This window comes from Erythrolamprus reginae, chromosome 2 (assembly GCF_031021105.1).
Source record: "Erythrolamprus reginae isolate rEryReg1 chromosome 2, rEryReg1.hap1, whole genome shotgun sequence".
Taxonomy (NCBI): domain Eukaryota; kingdom Metazoa; phylum Chordata; class Lepidosauria; order Squamata; family Dipsadidae; genus Erythrolamprus; species Erythrolamprus reginae.
The window spans coordinates 124,548,344-124,568,729 of NC_091951.1; the positions used below are offsets into that span (position 1 = coordinate 124,548,344).

The following is a 20,386-nucleotide window of genomic DNA, read 5'->3' on the forward strand; positions in this document are numbered from 1 at the left end:
TGTGTGTGTATGCATGTATGCATGCAGTGAAGGGTTACCAAAATTTTTACTACCACGCTGTGGATGTGGCTTATGCAGGATGCCATGCTTTTTCTTTCATCTTTCAGTGCAAATTGGGTGCTCTGGGGTGGAGCTCCATTTTCGCTACCCCGCTGCGTCCCCCGTCCCCCCGTATGGGCAGCAGCCCACCCCTGTATGTATGTGTGTGTGTGTGTGTGTGTGTATGTATGTATGTAAGTAATACATGATAAACCTGAGTAGGCAGCAACATTGCAGGGAAGAATGTAGAAGCAACTGACTAGCTGTTAGGTAACTTGAGGCTACTTTAATCAACAATTAAAAGAAAGGAGCAACATAGAAATCTAATAAATAAATAAACAAACAATGACATCACATAAATCTTAGTACACATTGCTTATAATCTTCAAATCTATGTGTAGCACTATACAATTTTTTATTAGGAAATTTGCTGAATTGTGTGATTGTTTTTAATAAGGGTATATTAATATGTTTTGTTTTTTAATATTGGATTTGTAAATTGTACTGTTGTTGAAAGCCGCTCCGAGTCCTTGGAGAGGGGCAGCATACAAATCTAATAAATAAATAAATACATCATAATCTAAGTCAGAGCAAGTAGCTACATTCCTATATGCAAGCTTTTTGTTTTGCATGGTATACATCCAACCCAAAGAGAAACGTAAAAAAAGAGTCAGTGAGTAAATTATGAGACCACCCTACAGGGAGAGAGCTTAACTTTGGTATCTTCTAATCAGCTTTCTTTAAATTAAAATCAGAACTCTAAGGACATTCTCTCCCTCAGTGTATACAAATGTAAATGATAAAAGAATAAAATTTAAAACTGGTAACTGCTGACTTCATGAATGAAAGGAAAGATACACACCAAGGGTAAAAGATGACATGTGCTATCTGAGCAACCAGATCAGAGTTTGGTTTGAATCTGTTGAGCTTGAAGAACCAGACAAACTCCTTACGACTGTGAGCTCAACCATCTGCTCTTTAGATCTGGCTTGTCAAAGCAGGTGTGTGTGCGCGCACCTTATGATTGGGTTCTAGCAGTGGCATGGAAATTTGAATAGGGAACAACAGGCTCACCTAAACCTTAACAAAACTGAGTCATATAAGAGTTTGGTGCTGCCAGTTCTATGATTATGCCTTTGTAGCTTCATGCTTTCACCAGTTATATCCATTCCTGGGTCATGCAGGGGGAGGCATGCGCTCATCACTTCTGAATTGGATTACAGTAATGAGGTATACACGGGTGGGACTATCCTCGAAGAGTATCCAGAAGCTTCAGCTGGTTTGAAATGCAGTAATGTGGGTACTTATGTGTACGGAAACAAATGTTACATATCTGCTCTGTGAGCTGCATTGTTGCCAGTCTGCTTTTGAATCCAATTCAAGATGCGGTTTTTTTATTTTTAAAACTCTTTATGACATAGGGCCAGGTTATTTAAGGGACTGCCTCTACCAATTACATCTGCTCATCCCATCAAGGCATCCCTTCAAGTTCCGTATTTGGCAGGGAAATATATTCAGCAGGCCTGAGCAGCCAAGCCTTCTCTGCTATGGCTCCCTTCTTATGGAATGTTCTTCCCTGTGAAGCGATTCAGCTCCATCCTTCCTTTATTTTCCGGAAGTCAGTGGGTCTCGAGGGGCCAGTGAAGTTTTGAGGTAGCTCCATTGCTAACCAGAGCTCTCTTGTGTTTTTTTTTTTTAATGACTATGCTTGGCCATGTTTATTATTTTAATACTTTTTTTGCTATATGCCACCCAGAGTCCCCTTTTATGCGATGGGTGGTCATATACATTTTATAAATTAGATCAGTGTTTTTCAACCAGTGTGCCGCGGCACACTAGTGTGCTGTGAGACGTGGTTAGGTATGCTGCAAAGCTCAGTTTCCGACACCAGAAGCTGAGCCTCCTTCTTCGCACCTTCTTTTCCATGCCTTCCTTCTTCGTGGCTTCCTTCTTCGCAGCAGGTGACCTTTGGGGTAGCAGCGGCACCAGGCAGTAGCTGGGGGGAGGGTGGCTGCGAGTGGGAGCTCCAGGGTGGAGGCACTGGCAGCGCCCCACCTAGCTGGAGCTTCCCTGGCAGCGTCAAGTGACCTTTGGGGCCCAACAGGAGGGCACAGGCAGCGGGAGCACGCCGGCAGAAGCGGCACTGGGCAGTAGCCGGGAGGTGGCGGCTGTGAACAGGAGATCCAGGGCAAAGGCACTGACGGCGGCGGCTTAAAGTGTGGCTGGACACTGTACATGCTGGCGTTGTGGGGTTGGCACTGGCCCGCTGGCTGTGCTGGGACGGAGGTGCCAGCCCCGCGCCCATGGCCAGCGCAGCGCCAGCATGTACGGAGTCAAGCAACACCTCCAGCCACCGCCGTCAGGGCTCCCACTCACACTCAACCGCTCTGCCGCCACCCCACGGTTACTGCCCAATGCTGCTGTTGCCGGCGTGGTGTACGAGAGAGAAAGAGAGAGAGAGAGAGAGAAAGAAAGCAAGAGAGAGAGAAAGAGAGAGAGAGTGAGAGAGAGAAAGAAAGTGAGGGAGAGAGAAAGAAAGCAAGAGAGAGAGAAAGAGAGACAAAGAAAGCGAGAAAGAAAGAGGGAGAGAGGAAAAAAGCAAGAGAGAAAGCAAGCAAGAGAGAGAGAAATAAAAAAGACAGAGCGAAAAAGAAAGCAAGAGAGAGAGAAATAAAAAAGACCCCCCCCCCCAATGTGCCCCAGGATTTTGTAAATGTAAAAAATGTGCTGCGGCTCAAAAAAGGTATTTTCAAAATTTAGAAAGACTAAAATGGGAGCACTATTTTGATTTTTTTTTACTGCTTATAAATAGTACTGTGTTTGTTCTTCACTTACCAAGAGTGTCTTTAATAAGTACATCAAGCTTCTGACTCATATTTGTTACTCTCTCATCTTTAGGACTCTGCACTCTGTTCACAATTTCTTGTTTGATAGAATTGATCACAAACAGTAAGTTATCTGCAAAGAGATCATGCAATAATATAAGTCCTCCTGACTGCAATTTTTCTGAAAAGAAAGAATACATCTATGATGTAAAAGCAATTTTATACCATTCCTGCACCTGAAATTTCCATATTGATATAAAATAACTAATAAAACTTCATTAATACTGAAGACAGAATTCATGAAAAGTAATACAGAGAAAAGGTAAACTAAAGATTGAAAGACTTAAAGAAAAAATATTTGTACGTAACAAACAAATGGATGCCAGACAAGACTCTGGGGAACACCCTAAACCAGAATGCCCCTTTCTCCCTAATTTCCCATCAAGCAATGTGGCAAATATTTCAGATTATTAAATATTGTAATGTCTTTATAAAACTGCACTACCTTTACCAAATTTATTTATTTATTTATTTATTAGATTTGTATGCCGCCCTTCTCCGCAGACTCCGCAAATACCTTGTGAATTACCCATATAGACCAGCTTTCAGATAATTATACTTCAAAAAGGACAGTTTCATCAATCAGCATACTTGAAAGATTTAATAAGATATCCTAATTTTGATACACTGAAACCGAGTACGTGCTGTACTTTCATATACAAGACTGCTTTCCCCCCCCCCTTCTATAAAAGCTTACCGTATTCAGTATTGAGTCCCCAAAGTTTAACTTTGTTGGCTTCATATTGAGCTTTCTTTTTCAGTCGGCAAGCCCTGTTGAGAAGGAAAAGAATTGGAAGTGAGATATTGTTCCTGTTGTTCTGACCATTCATCACACAAATAATCAGAGGTTCAAAATATTACATGTTACCAACACCCAAACTCTATGATTATTTATTTAACATATTTCTATCCCATCACTATCAAGAAACTCTAAGGCGTTTACATTTAGCAAGTAATACAATTTAAAACATGTACAGTATAATTGTTAAAAACCAATTGTCATATATAGGAATAAAAATAACATTAAAATAAAAATGATACTATAAAAATTAAAAATTGGTAACATCTTACCATCCCAGAATATTATGGTATAAGTTTCAGTAATACAGTTAAAATGTAAGCATTCTGGCTATACACAGCAGGCAATTATGATAAGAGACTCTTCCAATGTGCTATCAGAGGTGTGAGGCAAAAGAGTAAGGGAGAATTTTAATTAAGGAAGTAAGGAAGAATTTAATGCCCTCAGTCACCATGAGTTGGGCTGCCATATAAATTGGTTAAATAAATATTACACGCATGCGCACACATGTATAGACCCAAGCATACAACATAACATAACCAAAACATAAACAGGGTCAAACAGAATTGCTAATGCTATATTATTCAGGAAATTGTTACCTAGAGGCAAGTTTATTTTTTTCTTTCCTTGATCTTGGTCTTGCTGTTAAGGGAAGTTCACTGACAGGGGTCAAATCGCTAATTACTTTATTCAGTTTCCTAAGTTCATTTCCAATTTGTAGCAGTTTTTTAGGGTTAGGTGTCAGATCTTCTACGTCAGTCCTTCGTGACTTTTTAACAGCATATTTTCCTGTTTAAATATATACAATCATAATCAATAGGTTGCAAATTTTCATTCAATTTGAATATACACATTTAAGTTACAATGCTTATTCATTAGTGTTTATTTGTCAACTGTATCTCATATACAACTAAGTCTAGGTGGACTTTAAACAACCTACAAAACATGTTAGAAGTAATAGTAGGCAAAAATAAATAAATACCATGCTGGCAGGTGCAAGATGTATAGTCAGAAAAACAGTAAGTAGTCTGTTTATTTTAGATTACACATTTAATTTAAAGAATTTTTGATAAATATTGATGTAACTAATGACAACCGCTCTAACCAATAACATAAAAGTATCTTTTTCATTTTTTTCACCAGAAGTACTAAGTACAAATAATGTGCAAGTACAAATAGAAGTACTACGGTAAGTACTAAATATAACTAATGCATTTCCTGGAAAGAGGAAAATGAAAACAAATTTTGTCGAACTGTCACAAATGATACACAAATAGGGAAGGAATGTTTCTAAGTTACAAAAGCAAATTGTTTTATGACTCATTCCTCTGCCAATTACTTCAATAAATTAATGGAATGGTGAATAAAAGTTGCATATTTTATTTAAAAGAAAGTTATGGTGAGGAAATTTTAGAATGCCAACATATATTCATGCACATTTCAATATCTCCAATACAATGTTAATCCAACACATATTAAACAGGTTTGAAATAATTATACACCTTATTTAAATGATACAGGGAGTTCTTACAAAAGCTTTAAGAGGTGTGCCATGCACCTGTAAACAGCAGCTCTTACCATGATGTAATCCATTCTTTTGATACATGTTGCTTGGTAAGGTTTCTCGATTCCACTCAGAAGGCCTTAACATTCTCTCCTGCTGTGATGGCGTCAGCTGTTCACTATATTCCCAGAAGTATCTCCGCTTGCCTCTTTTTCGACAAGATATTGCCGTCATTTCTTTCAAATCTTCTACAGAATCATTTTCAAAACCTAAAAATTTATAAAGTTGTACTTTTATAGAGCCTGTCCAGAGCAAATGGACCAGAGATAGGTAGAAGGGAGTATATCAACGCAAGGGTAAAAAGGACTAGAATAAAGGGGAAATGAGACTTCAAACTTTGACAATTTCTGGCAGTGTTCAATTTTTTTCTCCCAATTGCCAACAGAGAATTTATCAGATGACTAATGGACAAAATGGCACTGGACTTTTCCAGAGCATCAAACCATTTTGTTCTTAAGCACAGCCTGGATGTTCTTTACAGAACTGTCTCCTCAACTAATGATATCTTCAAATCAGCATTCTACACCTCTTTGATTTTAGAAAATCAAAATGATCACTGATTATACAATGTACAGTCAGATACAGATAAAAGTATGCACTAGACTTACAGAGTAACATTATATCACATTATATGCATTTAATTTTTCAGCTTCCATATTATGCTTTAAACCAGTGGTCCCCAATCTTTTTGGCTCTAAGGACCACTACTTTAAACAAAGAGAGAAAATTCACTATTCCAAATAATCCTAAATAGGGATTTTTCTAATCTCATATTAAAACAGGCACCTGGCTTCCCAGATCAGATATAATTTTTTTCCCCACAGAAGCCATTTGTACTTATGTTTATGCTCAAAGGTAACGAATGTTAGATAGAATGTTAGATAGATACACCCCTGAATTATTTATATGAGGCTATGCAATGGAAAGAATAATAAATCACTTGATGGACAACAAGCAGCAGTGGCATTTATTCATTAGAATGGTTAACACTTGTTTCTGGAAAAAACTCTACACAGATCATACAGCATGGCCATCCAATTTTCATATAAGACCTCAACATTCCAAAAATGTAAAAAAAACCCTACACCTCTAAATGGATTCTTGACAGACTGTTTCATAAATATTGTTGATGATTAACAGCTTACCTTAAAAGTAACCTAAACTGCTCAGGGCCTCCTTCTTTGAGGGAGGTGGGTGGTTTAGAAATATGAAATATAAATATACAAACCTAATCAGTGTTGCATAAGATACTGAATTACAATACAAGATTGTGTTTTCTTTGGTTACATTAAGCAAGACGTCATTTGGCTAAAACTCATTTTCAATTTGACAATGTGCAATTCTTTCAAGACCAAGCATCACCAAAAAGAGCAGTTTAATAGTTTGTATCTAGATCACGAAAATTTAATTACCTGGTTCAGAAAATGTATCACTGATGTCATCATCTTTATCGTCCTCATAATCCTCCTCTTCATCGTTTTCAGATAGTTCGTGCTCACTTCCAAAGCCTTCATCATGATCTTCATCTTCCACCTCTTCTTCATCATCTTCATCCTCATCAGGATCGGCTGTGCCTGCATGATCAGCTGAGCCATCACTGACAAAAAGGGAATAATTATGCTCTTCTTTTTTCTGTGAAGGATCTGACACCGAGGTGCTAGCAGAGAGGTTACTCTTCTCAGCCATAAGTCCTGGAGCTTCCTGGGGTGGAGTGAGGAGCAGAGCCTGAGTGTCTTTGAAAGGCTGTGCAGGACTACTGTGAGTCTGAAGGGGGTCAATTCCTTTTTGCTCTTGTCTCTTTGCTACAACTCCACAGTAGCAGGTGTTTTCTTTTGCAGCATCAGCATTTGCCTGGCTCAAAGCAGACCTGTTCTGGTACACTGGATTTATCTTCACTTTTGCCTTTTTAACATAATCCTTACATTCAATATGAATATTCACTTTCTCATTGTACATATTGGTCTTAACCATGATTTGTGTGTTTGAATTGGCCTTGCTTGCTTTCTGAGCAAACTCAGATAAAGGTGCTTCAGCCTGAGCAGTTTTTGATGAACAAACTGGGGCAGCTGCTCTTGTAATTTTCTTGGTTGGCAGAGACGTTAATTGGGTTTGTTTTGCATTGAACAGCAACTCTGAATAGCATAGTGGATCTGAGACAGGCTGAGAGTCCTCACTGTTGAGCTGAGCCAGAGTTGGAGTTCTACTTATTACCTCTTCATCTTGATATGGGCTTGAAAAGTCATCAAGACCTAAATAGTCCACCTCTTTTGTTCCCCAAATGTCACAGCTGGTTAATTTTGTATACTTTGTTAAATCTTCACAGTAAGTATCCCACTGATCCCAGTTAGGGAACGACATTTCAGTATCCAGAATCTCAGTAAGAGTCTCTAAGTTCTCAAATTCTTTACAGTCCTCTACAGAAAGGAAATTGTCCCTGGAACTCTGTTGGCAATCCATTCCTCTGTCCTATTAAAGTAAATAGGTATAAGCATATCAATAACAGTTAATGCATTTTCCATCCATATTCTTACCCCATCAGCCAGCTAAGGCCAAAATAAATTAATAAGTGCACCTTGAAGGACATATTATATAAAGCATGTTAAAGCAGTAATCCTAAAATAAGTTGCATTGAATCCAGTGGGTTTACCAAATGATCATACATAGCCCTATGCTGTGTATTGGTTCCGAACATTTTGGGAGTTTGGGAAGTCAACGATTCCTATGCTTATCTCAGTGCTTATTCTGTCAATAGGAACACCCCATTGGTTCTAGTATTTTATAGACGATTCCTTTCTTAAGCACTCAATAAGACAAGATCAATGACATTAAATGAATCAGAACAAGAAGCAAAGTGGTAAGAAGTCAATTCTTTCTCAAATTAATTCCATAATATTCAGATTCTGAAGTGCTTTATTTTAATTATATATTAAATATATTAGAATATGTTTAAAATGGGCATCATCCCAAATGATCAAAAGTCTGAATTAATCTTCGAACCAGGAAAGACTACAAGGTTTGGAACTATGTGGTTTTTAGAAAAAAACTGAATAAAAGCATATATTGATATAATTTAAAAATGTACACATGACAGAGGTAACAGTTAAGCTTTTGGTCTGATCCAAAGGAATTTTCTCATGAATTTTTAGTATCCATCATATAAAAGTCTAATACACATACATACTCACTCACAGATACACACAAGTTTTATATCACCCCCATTATAATACAGCTCAAATACTTACTATATTTCCCTGAAAATAGGACCCTGTCTTATATTTTTTTGAACCCCGAAATAAGTGCTTGGCCTTATTTTTGGGGAGATCTCATTATTTTGTGGCACGTGGAGCAAGACAGAGTGCTCCTCTTGCCGTCTTACCTGATTTCCAGCTCAGTCTCACTAACCCTAACCAGAGGAAATGGCAGGGGCTGACTGCACATGCCTTTAAAATGTTTTCACAGAAGGCTTATTTTGGGGGGATGTCTTATTTTCAGGGAAACACAGTAAGTCCGAATAAAAGCAGTTTTTACAGAAGTATAAAAATCAAGTTATATGATATACATATACATACTATGATTTCAAAGGGTAGCTTCACCTAAATTTATTTAGGAACAACAAATATGCTTCATGCAATGAAAGACAAACAAATGCAGCTTACCAATTCATACATAAAATCTGGGTCAGAATTATTAGCCAAGAGATCTGTGCTGATCAAAGTCTGTTCTGAAAACATGTGGCTTTGAAAGGCATCTCCAAATGGAGGATCCATTCCACTCACACTGGGCTATAATAAATTGATATTAGTTTGGAACTTTAAAACATTTCTATATTTTTATAAAACAAAAAAATATATAAATCCTTCAAACACCCTCTCTTTTTCTCCCCCCCCCACCCCCATTCTTACAATGCATTAAGAGCAAACATTTGAACTTAACAACCTTTTAGTATTGCCTACATATATGGTATTATGATTCTGGCTGACTTCATGAGATGTGCTAAGCCAATTTGGGTGAGTTTGGTTTAGCATTTTTCTGAAACCATCATTATTTATGTTTAGTGAAGCCAGTTACTGTCATTTATTCAATAAAAATGATTAAAATGAATAATGGGTTTGCAGAAGGCGCAATCTCTACATCTTTTTATCCTATCTACAACATTTGAAATTAAATAAATGTGTACTGTGTACTACAGGGGGTCTAGAGACTAGAACAACATCTCTCAGCTGTGGCTGGGGGACCTTCAAACAGGTTCGCCTGGTACACCAGTTACGGCTCTATCTGGATAGGGAGTACCTTCTCACAGTCACTCATGCCCTCATCACCTCACGGTTCCATTACTGCAATGCGCTCTACATGGGGCTACCCTTAAAGAATGTTTGGAAACTTCAATTAATCCAGAATGCAGACGCGCAAACTGTTGTGGGTGTACCTAGGTACAGCCACACAAGGCCAACACTCTGTGAGCTCCACTGGCTTCCAATCGGTCTCTGAACACAATTTAAGGTGTTGGTTATCACCCATAAAGCCCTGCATAGCTTAGGACCAGATTATTTATGGGACTGTCTTCTGCCTCACAAGTCCCAGCGACCAATAAGATCCCAGAGTTGGCCTCCTCTGAGTCCCACCAACCAATGTCGACTGGCGAGACCACGGGGGGGGGGGGGGGGAGCCTTCTCTGTGGGGGCTCTGGCTCTCTGGAATCAACTTCCCCTGGAGATCCACACTGCCTCCACCCTCCTGGCCTTCCAAAAGGCCCTAAAAACATGGCTTTGCCGCCAGGCCTGGACCATTGAGCAATAATACACTGCTCCAACTCGAATCGAAGAAAGATTGATAGATGACTGTTTTATGATGAATGTTTTATGATGATTGATTGATGGCTGAATGTTTAAAATTTAATGGAGTTTTATTGACTGTATGTTTTTTTATCTTTGTACGCCGCCCTGAGTCCATTGAAGAAGGGTGGCTTATAAATCTAATAAAATTCAATTTAATTCAATTTAAACTTCTTACTTTTATTGATAAGGAAAATTATCTTTTTATAACAATGGTCAGAAGAGGTAGCTCGTTCTACATGCCTTTTTGCTTGTTCTACTTTGGAATTCTTTCCCAAGAACATATATTCCTGTTTTAAGCAATCAACCAAAGTATATTGTTTCAAGAATAATGATACTACACTGGTAGTCTACACTATCTACGGAGAGGGGGGCATACAAATCTAATAAATTAATAAATAAAATAAATAAATTAGATGCAATTATTTTAAGCTGTTATTTTGCCTTTGAAGCTGTTTAGGTAAGTGTATTGGGCATTTACCTGAGGCATTTCCAGGCCCAGATCCTCCAAATTCAATTCCAACTTTTTTGTTTTCCTTGCTTGCAAATTCTGTTCCAGCTTTTCTTCTGGGTTAGTAGGCAGCATATAACTCATACAAGGATAGTTGCAGATTTTTTGCTAGGAAAATGTTTACTTTGATTATTTAGAATATTTTTTTCTCTGGGGAATTTGTGCCTGAAATGAAAAGAAAACCATTAAGTGATTTTACATTAAATGCATGCTTAGTATCTTAGTCCTCATTTTTTGCTATAATTTTTACATGCATCTCTTCTACATTCTATTTCTCTTCATCCTAATGTTAATACTTTCTATTAACATAATTACATAGATTTTAGAGGTAATTTGTTAAACAATTCTGTTCCAAATAGCTTCTATATAATCTTATATCCACTGGGATTGTGTTATGAAATAACATAATCTAATACTTTTCCGCATAGGACTTGTAGTTTCTATCCCTCCATTTTTTCCATTTACATACTCTGTCTTTCACATTTACTCTTTTTATCTATTGTCATATCTGAGTTATGTTTGGAAACAAAGAAATGGTCTGTGCAGCTACTTTTATATATGTTTCCTTCATCTAGCTTTGCTCTAAAACAGTTTTGTATTCAGAACATTTGCAATGACTGTTTCTCTATTGTTTTCAAAGACAGCCCCACACTGTATGTAAACTGAGCAATGTGTTACCAGCATGTGGAATTGGTCCAGGAATCCTCATTTCAATATTTTAATGAGTATCAAAGTACAATCAGAGCATGGAACTGCTACAGTCTAATGTTAATATTCAGAGGAATTATTTTAACATGGGTTAAATATTTGTGCTTCTATAGTAATTGCTACTTTCTATGCTATGTCACAAGAAAGTAGACAGACCTATGGATTCAGAAGAATTCATATTCATACATAAGGGAAGCTGCCTCTTCTAACTTTACAAAGGCAACTATTTTGCTGATGGTTGGCTATTTTTGTCATTATGAAAGAGAGTATTTTAGTCCTACTTGTATAATTATTCCTAATATAATTACTTTCGGGCACATCCTGAATCATAAAAGCATACCCATCTCTTTTTATAATGTGTAAAGCTATTTTTTTTCAAATGTAGAAAACTTGTACTTCCAAATGTAATTCAAATAAAATGTGAAAATATTATGCATAACAAGTTTCCAAACAGTTTGAACAGTTTCTATCTCAGTCTGTATTTGATTATGCAGAAATAAGTGATTTATCTAGTGCTGCTATTATTTAATGTTTTATTACACTGATTTCAACTTCATTTGTCAATGTTTTTAATGCCCCATGTTATGATTATGGTGTTTTTGTGAAACCTTTATTGCTCTATTATGCTTATTACTGAAAAAACTATTTAATTGTATAAAATCCCTTAAAATAAGCACACAAAAATTAAGTATATTAAAGCAGGGTGGCTACTTTACATACTAGGGACAAATTTACATAACAATTCAGTGAAACATTAGCAGGTTAATATATACCAGAATAAGGAAACAAAAGAAATCCTAATAGCTTCTATTTCTAATAACTTTTTCCTTATAAATATCATACTTTTTGAAAAGAATTAAACTTTCTCAGAATTTCCAAACTGCATTTTGACAAACTGATGTAGATACAAATTATTAACATTGAAAAAAAATTAATCGCAAGGATCCAGTTCAGTTAACTCAGCACCATTATCAAGGCAATGTATGTATATACCAGTAGTACTTAGTTATTTATAGATTAGTAATTAACACATATTTTACAGCTGTAGATTTGGTTTAGATTTGATTCCACAAATATCCATTTATATTTGGTTCCAAAAAGATCCTTTGAAACACAAGGAAGAGCCCTTGCCAGCCATTTAGTCTTGTCCAACCCTTGGGCATTCTATGGATCCACACTCTCCATGCCCCACCGTCTTGCATCTCCTTCAGATCTGCTATGGTCATCCCAGTGTCATCCTTTATAGTGTTCAGCCAGCAGGTACTAGGGTAGCCCCTTTTCCCTCCACTGATCTCTCCCAGCATGACTGACTTTTCAAATGACACATGACATGGCCAATTTATAACTGCAGTCTTTGTTTGGCAATCTTGACTTCAAGTGATACTTTTGGGGATTTCGGTTTCAACTGCTTTATTATTTTTGCAGTCAATGAGATGTGTAAAATAGTTGCCTCTAGCACCACAGTTTAAAGGTGTCCACCCTTCTATCTGCTTTTTTCAGAGTCTAGATTTCACAGACACAAGTAGCAACTGGGGAAAAAATTGCATTGACTAATCTGCATTTGGTTGTCTTTACTTTTCCAGATGTTATTCATGCTAGACATTGCAGTTCTTCCAATTGCTATATGCATTCTAATCAATTCCTTTCTGCTCTTGTCTCTTTGCTACAACTCCACAGTAGCAGGGGTTTTCTTTTGCAGTGGACCTGACACCAGTTTGGTCGATTTTAGAGCCAGGAAAATGAATTTCTTTACCTTTGTGATGGTTTCACTAATCTGCATTCTGACTTATATGTTCTGTGTAACTGTCATTATCTTTGTTTTCTTGATGTTAAGATGCAGTCTAAATTTTTCACTTTCATCTCTGACTCTGAGAATTAGCCACTCCAGATCGCCCTTGCTTTCCACCAGCGATATTGTATCATCCGATATTGGAGGTTGTTATTCATACCATTGATTTTAGCCCCAATGGTGGATTCTCCGAATGTGCATTTCTCATAACTATTGGTGTGTACATGTTGAATAAGATAGGTGACAGGATTCAACTTGGTCAAGTATCTTTTCCAATTCTGAATCATTTTGTGTCTTCATATTCCATTTCTACAGCAGCTTCCTGATCAGAATACAATGACTGAAGGAGCTAAACATGGTGTGATGATATTCCAGTTCTTTGAGGCAGTTCCAAAGCTTGTCATGGTCAACACAATGGAAGGCTTTTGTGTAGTCAATGTATACTGCACGTCGGCAACTCTGCATGTCTTCTTGGGATTGTGCAGTTGGTTTAAAGATGCAGGCATTTAAAAAACAGATAGATGTTGTTGTTCATAATTCCCGGTCGCATAACCTAGAGGAGGATAAAGGCTCCTGAGCAATACTGCACGTATTGCTTGTAATGTAAGAAAAAAGAGCAACATCTGAATTTTTTTGCCATGAGGAACATGAAAGATATAGATCACTTTAATGTCCAATTCACAATAATTATTGCAAGGAAAAATGACTACTGTATTTTTCGGAGTATAAGACTCACTTTAGTTTGGGGGGAAGAAAACAAGGGGGGGAAGTCTGCCTCTGCCTCCCAACAATTTGCCTCCTGGCAAACAGCATAGATCAGTGATGGCAAATCTTTTTCCCCTCAGGTGCCGAAGGAGCTATAACGCATGCATGAGTGCCCACACCCATAATTCAATGCCCTCTGGAGGCCGGAAATGACCTTTTCCCCAATTTCTGGTGGTCCAGTAGGCTTGTGTTTTGCCCTCCCCAGGCTCCAAAGGCTTCCCTGGAGATGGGGGAGGGCAAAAATGCCTTCCCCCATCCCTCAGAAGCTCTCTGGAAGCCAAAAACACCCTCCCAGAGCCTCTGTGAGCCAAAAATCAGCTGGCCAGCGCACACATGCACATTGGAGCTGAAATAGGGCAACGGCTCGTGTGCCAGCAGATATGGCTCCACATGCCACCTGTGGCACCTGTGCCCTATGTTCGCTATCACTGGCATAGATGATATACACCGTTTGCTGTGTATTTCTATGCATGTGTGCCTGACCCATAGAAATAGCAAAGAATTGGAGAAATGTACATTATAGCAGTATATTAATACCAGAAAGTTTTCTTAAATGTAGTCACACTAACTCCCCTCAATTATTTAAATAGATCTACTCCAAACATGACTAAGTAAGGGTTTAACTCAGTTGCCTTATCTTAATATTAAACAGGGCACAGTTACATTTCAGATTATACTTGTACAAATGCTGTTAAAATTGATGTGACTTTATTGAAATATACATTATTCTCTGCTACTTAAAAAAAGATACAATACCCTGGGCCTCTTCAGATCAAGCATTTATTTTAAAAAGCTTAATTTAAAAAGTCTAATAATTTGAACATTCTATAGACATTTATAGTTATTGATTTACCTCCTTGCAGCCAGTTTTAACAACTAATTAACACAAGAAAATAAAATTCTCTCTTTGCCTCACCCTCCCAGCAATTTGCGTCCTTGCAGTTTTAGTTTCACTTTCATTTTAGCAAGTGGACCTCAGTCAGCTGCTGATCGGGAGGCCGATAATCAGTGGTTTGTGCTAACCAGGTTCTGCGCTGTTTTTTTGAAAGGAGGTAAATTGCTGGGAGGCAGAGGCCAAAGGGTGCAGATGACTGGGTGGGGCTGCATTCAATATGTAAGATGCGTCAAAATTTTCACCCTTTTTTGGGGGGGCAAAATGGTGCGTTTTATACTCTAAAAATACGGTAATTGTGGCACAGATTTAAGTCAAGTAGCAGTCCATCACCTTTTGTACTGACTGCTCAAATCACCATATTTGAATCCTTTAAACTGCTTCAAACAGCTGAACAGAGCAGCATCCTTATCCATCTAATTTTTCAATTTGCTTTCTATTTCTGCCTTCAATGGAAAAACAACAATTACAAACCACACCTAGATAATTTAGATTTGGAAAAAAAATCTTTTTGAAATTTTAAAGGACTGTAACAATTCTTTGTTCAAAACAATAAGGTTTTTTAAAAAAAAGAACAAGGAAGTTTTCATTTTTCTAGTTCCGGATTTCTTGCTGCCTTGGTTTTTTTGGTTTTTTTTTAAAACTGACTTCCAGAAGGTGGCCTTTCACACTCTTGAGAACAGTATTTATAGAAAGATTTTCCCTGTGTACAGATTGGTGTACAGAACACAACACAAAGGATACTTCAAATGCACACACAAAAATTAATTTCTCTGTTAATAGCTTTGATAAACAACTTTGGCATTCATGAGTTATGCCAGACTACAAAAAATATCTATTATGCTATCTATTCTCCTTATGCACAATATATATAAACCTTTTATTACAGAATTGATTCTGCTTGTGTATAATACTATTGTTGATCAATTATCATAGCTGACAATGAAAAGCTCATTTTTATGCCTTCCTTTCTCAACTTGTGTAGGGTCTCCATGTTCATTAAGACATTGCTCTAACTGCAGTGGCATAAAGAATCATTACAATCTTCTCAATCAATACTTCCAGTGAACACACATGACAGGAATTATATCAAATACATCCAAAAGTCACCTAGATCATTCAATTTTCAAGCAAAAATATTCCAATTATTTTTAAACCCTTCTTAACTAAACTGAGAATTTATTGATAAGTAACAGCCTGGAAAAACACAAGTACAGTATTGCTGAGATACAAATGGTGTGAAAATACTCTGAAAAACAGAAATGCTTTAGCAATAAAACTCTGCAGAAAGACTAATTGTGAAGTTACCCTTGTTCTAAGAAAAAGCACTAGCTACTTCGTCTAAAATATTTGGAACTTGAAAACAAAATAGAAACATGATCTGAAAATGAAAGGCTAGTATAAACTTTTCTTTTTCTTATAAAAGCTCAAGTGCCACTGACATGGACACATCAATGTAGTTTATTTATGGATTTTCCAATGCCATCTTTTGGTAATTTTCTATTTATTTTACAGTTGAGCCTTTGGGTCTCAGATTTCTGGTAACTTACCATGCAAATACTAACCACATCTAACCCATCAATTACTTAATGCTTAATAGATTCTCTTTTATGATCAGGCTATAGCTTGGAGGATAGAGTATTAGAGATAGGACAGAGTATTCCACTTTCAGCTTTATGTAATTGACAATTCTGAATGTTTCTTGGATTTGGAAAGTTCCCTCTGACTTTAGAATAACCTGTGCTCTAGTTATTTCTCTACTTACTTTATCACCCCATCCTTCTAATAAATCAAACTGCATACAGAAGAAAGGTTAGAGCAAGCTAAATGGAACATGTAAAACTCAGTACTTGCATTAATTATGTGGCTAAATGATGGCATTTTGGAAGTTATACTGCTTTATTGAATTTGCACACCAACATACCTTTTTGGAGTAATTTGAATAAAATTATAAGTTGAATGTAAGTTTGGAACCCAACATTTATGGTAGCCTATCAAATATACAATGAATTGAAGATCTCTGGACATTGGTCTTATGACTTTATATCAATAGTGAGATATCTGAAACTGTAATTCAGCAATGTCTAAGAGATCACTCTGCCCAATTTACATAACTTGGCCAGAATAGTTCAAATGGAGTACCTCAGGGATCGGTTCTCCCCCCCCGCCTACTGTTCAACATCTACAAGAAACTGCTGGGTGAAATCATCAGATGGCACAGGGTGAGTTTCCAGTATTCAGTTGTACATCTCCACCCCATGTCAATTCAGTGAAGCAGTGGAAGTGATGTGCTGTTGCCTGGAAGCTGTGAGGGTCTAGATGGGTGTTAACAGGCTCAAGCTCAACCCTGACAAGACAGAGTGGCTGAGGGTTCTGCCTCCTAAGGACCATCCCATCTGTCCATCCATTACTCGGGGGGGGGGGGGTGGCTTTGACCCCAAGATGTGGTCCACAACTTGGGAGTCCTCCTAGATCCGCAGCTGAGGCTAGAGCCAAATCTCTCAGCTGTGACTAGGGGGACTTTTGCACAGGTTTGCCTGGTGCACCAGTTGCAGCCCTATTTAGATAGAGAGTCTCTTCTCACAGTCATTCACGCCATCATAACTTCGAGGCTCGATTACTGCAATGCACTCTATTTGGAGCTACCCTTAAAGAACATTTGGAGACTTCAAATAGTCCAGAACACAGCCACACGAGTCATTATGGGTGTACCCAGATACATCCATATAACTCCATCACTCCACGAGTTGCACTAGCTTCTTATCGGTCTTCAAATGTAATTTAAGGTGTTGGTTATCACCTATAAAGCCCTACACGGCTTAGGACCAGATTATTTACGGGACCGTCTTCTGCCTCACATGTCCCAGCGACTGATCAGATTGCAGTGAGTTGGCCTTCTCCAGGTCCTGACGGCCAAGCAATGCCGACTGGCCGGGACTGTGGGGAAGAGCCTTCTCTGTAATGGATCCAGTCCTCTAGAATCAAGTCCCACTGGAGATTTGCACTGCCCCCAACCTCCTGGCCTTCCAAAAGGCTTTAAAAACATAGCCATGCCAGCTGGCCTGGGGCTGTTAAGTGGCATCATTCTGCTGTGGCCAGTGGTATGGACGATAGATGGATGAAAGTTTTTTAAATATTGGAGTTTTAACTTTGGTATTTGATTTTATTGCTATACACCATCCTGAGTCCATCAGGAGAGGGCGGCTTATAAATCTAAGAAATAAATATTTTTTAATTCATAATAAAAATCATTAAAGCAGCTTGCAATTTACAGTGCAAATATTTTCTTTTCATTCTATTTCTGCTTGACAGTCCTATGCAGTAATTAAAATAAAAGGGTACTCATGTAATTTTCCTCAGCAAATATTTTTTCTTCCGTAAGTTCTTAATTTTCAATTCTAAATCAAGATACTTGAGATCTTTTATCTAAGAAACAATGAATAAACTGATTTTTCATAAACTGGTTCATAGACTTGCTAGTTCCACGCTCAGGATACGTTTCTTGCTGTAAGAGATATCAGCCAAAGCAGAGATTATTTTGTCATGATAAACTCCCTAGTACAGCCTCACCATGCAAACATAACATATTATAGATATACCATATAATTTATCAATAAATCTTCCTGTAAAAATAAGGATGTACCACAGGTGAAGGAGACTTGTCAATAAAGCATCCTTTAGTTTATGAGGTCTGTTATTTGTATAATTAAAATTTATATTCTGCTCTGATTATATATACTGAAGCATTCTTATATCCATGCTATTACAAGATAAAGTTCTAGCAAAGGCAAATTTCTCCTGCACTCTTCCAGATCACAAAGAGTAAAAGAACTGAAAGTCCTACTTCTTTTGTTCTTCAAAAATACTGAATTTTTCATGCTCAGAACCCTAGAAAGGTTTTTCCTGCTTTCAAAAGTAATTGTTAATGTACCAGTAACTGGCTTAATCTCTGATTCATCAAATCTCATGTTGCCTGCTTATGTTTGAAGCTGAAGATTGCACCTGAGGTCTCAAGCCTTTGAATGGTCAGAACACATAATAGTCTGCATTAATGGATCACAAGTGGCAGAGGAGTAAATAATCCAAGAAAACATACAAATTTGATGTAGCAGTTCGACAGTTAACCCACCTTATAATAACTTAAAGTTTTAGGAGAAACTTTCTAACAGTAAGGACAATTAATCAGTGGAATAGCTTGCCTTCAGAAGTTGTGGGTGCTCCATCACTGGAGGTTTTTAAGAGACTAGACAGTATAATATAGGTTCTCCTGCTTGAACAGGGGGATGGATTAGAAGACCTCCAAGGCCCCTTTCAGCTCTATCTTATTCTATCCTATCCCTGCAATGAATATTATAGTACATTCTTTTATTACTAATATTTTAAATAGCATTAAAAATAAATATATTGGAAATTTTAATTGGAAACATACCAACACTAAAGAAACATGTATTGTTGGAAACTGTCAATACTTAATTGAACATACCAAGAAGGAAAAGTGGGGACTTAAATTAAGCAAAACCAGGCAGTAAGAAGTTTCATAGTGCAAGGAAGAAGCATTTGTTTTTCATGTATTGCTTTTGATTTAGAAACTGTTTACCATATGCAACAATCGTTGTCTATTTTGTAGAGTTGACAATAAAAATATCAATGCAATTAAATATTGATTAGCTTTGAATAATTTCTTTGGTTTTGCACTACAAATATATAACGCATAATTTAGATTTCATTAAATGAAAGTTTGTAAATTGAGGACTACTGTATACAGTACTGTAGTCATTTCAATTATTTATTGGTGGAAATATTTTCATTGTATTAGTTTATTGTATCCAAAAGAAATTGAATAATGGAAATGCAGCCTTATTAATTCTTCTGGATGCTTAAGGATTTTTGGTTTACAGTATTAGCCTACATATCTGTCTTGGTCACCTAGCAAAGGTAGATCTTTCAGATGCTATACAGCAGCAACTGTTTCAGTCCTACTGAAAAAGGTTTGGCATACTAGAAAATTATTTGATACCACATCCTTTGACATGCTACAGGTTCTATTTCATCCCAATTATTATTTAAAAGCTGAACCTGTTGGGTAAATAATTGGGAACTGTAGAATGAGATGGCACCAATGTGTTGGTGATATTGGACTGGATATCTTAAAGTTCAGTGTATAAGTTTCAACTTTTTCTATTTTCAGGTCACCATTATTCCATCCATAATAGATGTAGAAGTTTGCAATACTGTACATGTTATATAGCTCTACCATTTAAAGAGCCCCTAGAAACTTCAATTAATACAAAATGCAGCTAGATTTATATTACTGAGATTATAATCCAATAACAATGGAAAAATATGTGCTGGTTGGTAATTATTTTCTAGGTGAATTCAAGATTCAAATCTTTAAAAACTGAATCATGTAGGCATAGTTCCCTCTAAGCTGAGCAGTGAGCAATGGCTCACTTAAAAATCATCATCAACTCAGAGTTTTTCAAACCTGCCCAGAAGCCGAGAGGGAAAGAGTGAGAGGGAAAGAGTGACGCCCAGTCCCGAAGGGACTGCCGCTCAGACACTATATTTTCCGCCCATCCCCCCAAAAAATTAGAGGGAACAC

At 37.3% G+C, this 20,386-nt stretch overlaps 1 protein-coding gene across 2 annotated transcripts in view; it reads right to left on the reverse strand.

Annotated features, from left to right (window-relative positions):
• Positions 1-20,386, reverse strand: part of CREBRF (CREB3 regulatory factor) — a 29,208-nt gene that overhangs the window by 5,979 nt on the left and 2,843 nt on the right. Inside the window, exons 2-9 of one of the 2 annotated variants that reach the window (XM_070739396.1) lie at positions 10,601-10,795; positions 8,944-9,069; positions 6,700-7,753; positions 5,302-5,496; positions 4,323-4,512; positions 3,622-3,695; positions 2,875-2,997; positions 219-592 (exon numbers count right to left, since the gene is read on the reverse strand). In XM_070739396.1, the coding sequence (XP_070595497.1) occupies positions 489-592; positions 2,875-2,997; positions 3,622-3,695; positions 4,323-4,512; positions 5,302-5,496; positions 6,700-7,753; positions 8,944-9,069; positions 10,601-10,714 (1,980 nt within the window). In that variant the 5' untranslated portion in view covers positions 10,715-10,795 and the 3' untranslated portion in view covers positions 219-488. Of the gene's footprint in view, positions 1-218; positions 593-2,874; positions 2,998-3,621; positions 3,696-4,322; positions 4,513-5,301; positions 5,497-6,699; positions 7,754-8,943; positions 9,070-10,600; positions 10,796-20,386 lie in introns of those variants that run through there. The other variant, XM_070739395.1, reaches the window with a different exon arrangement.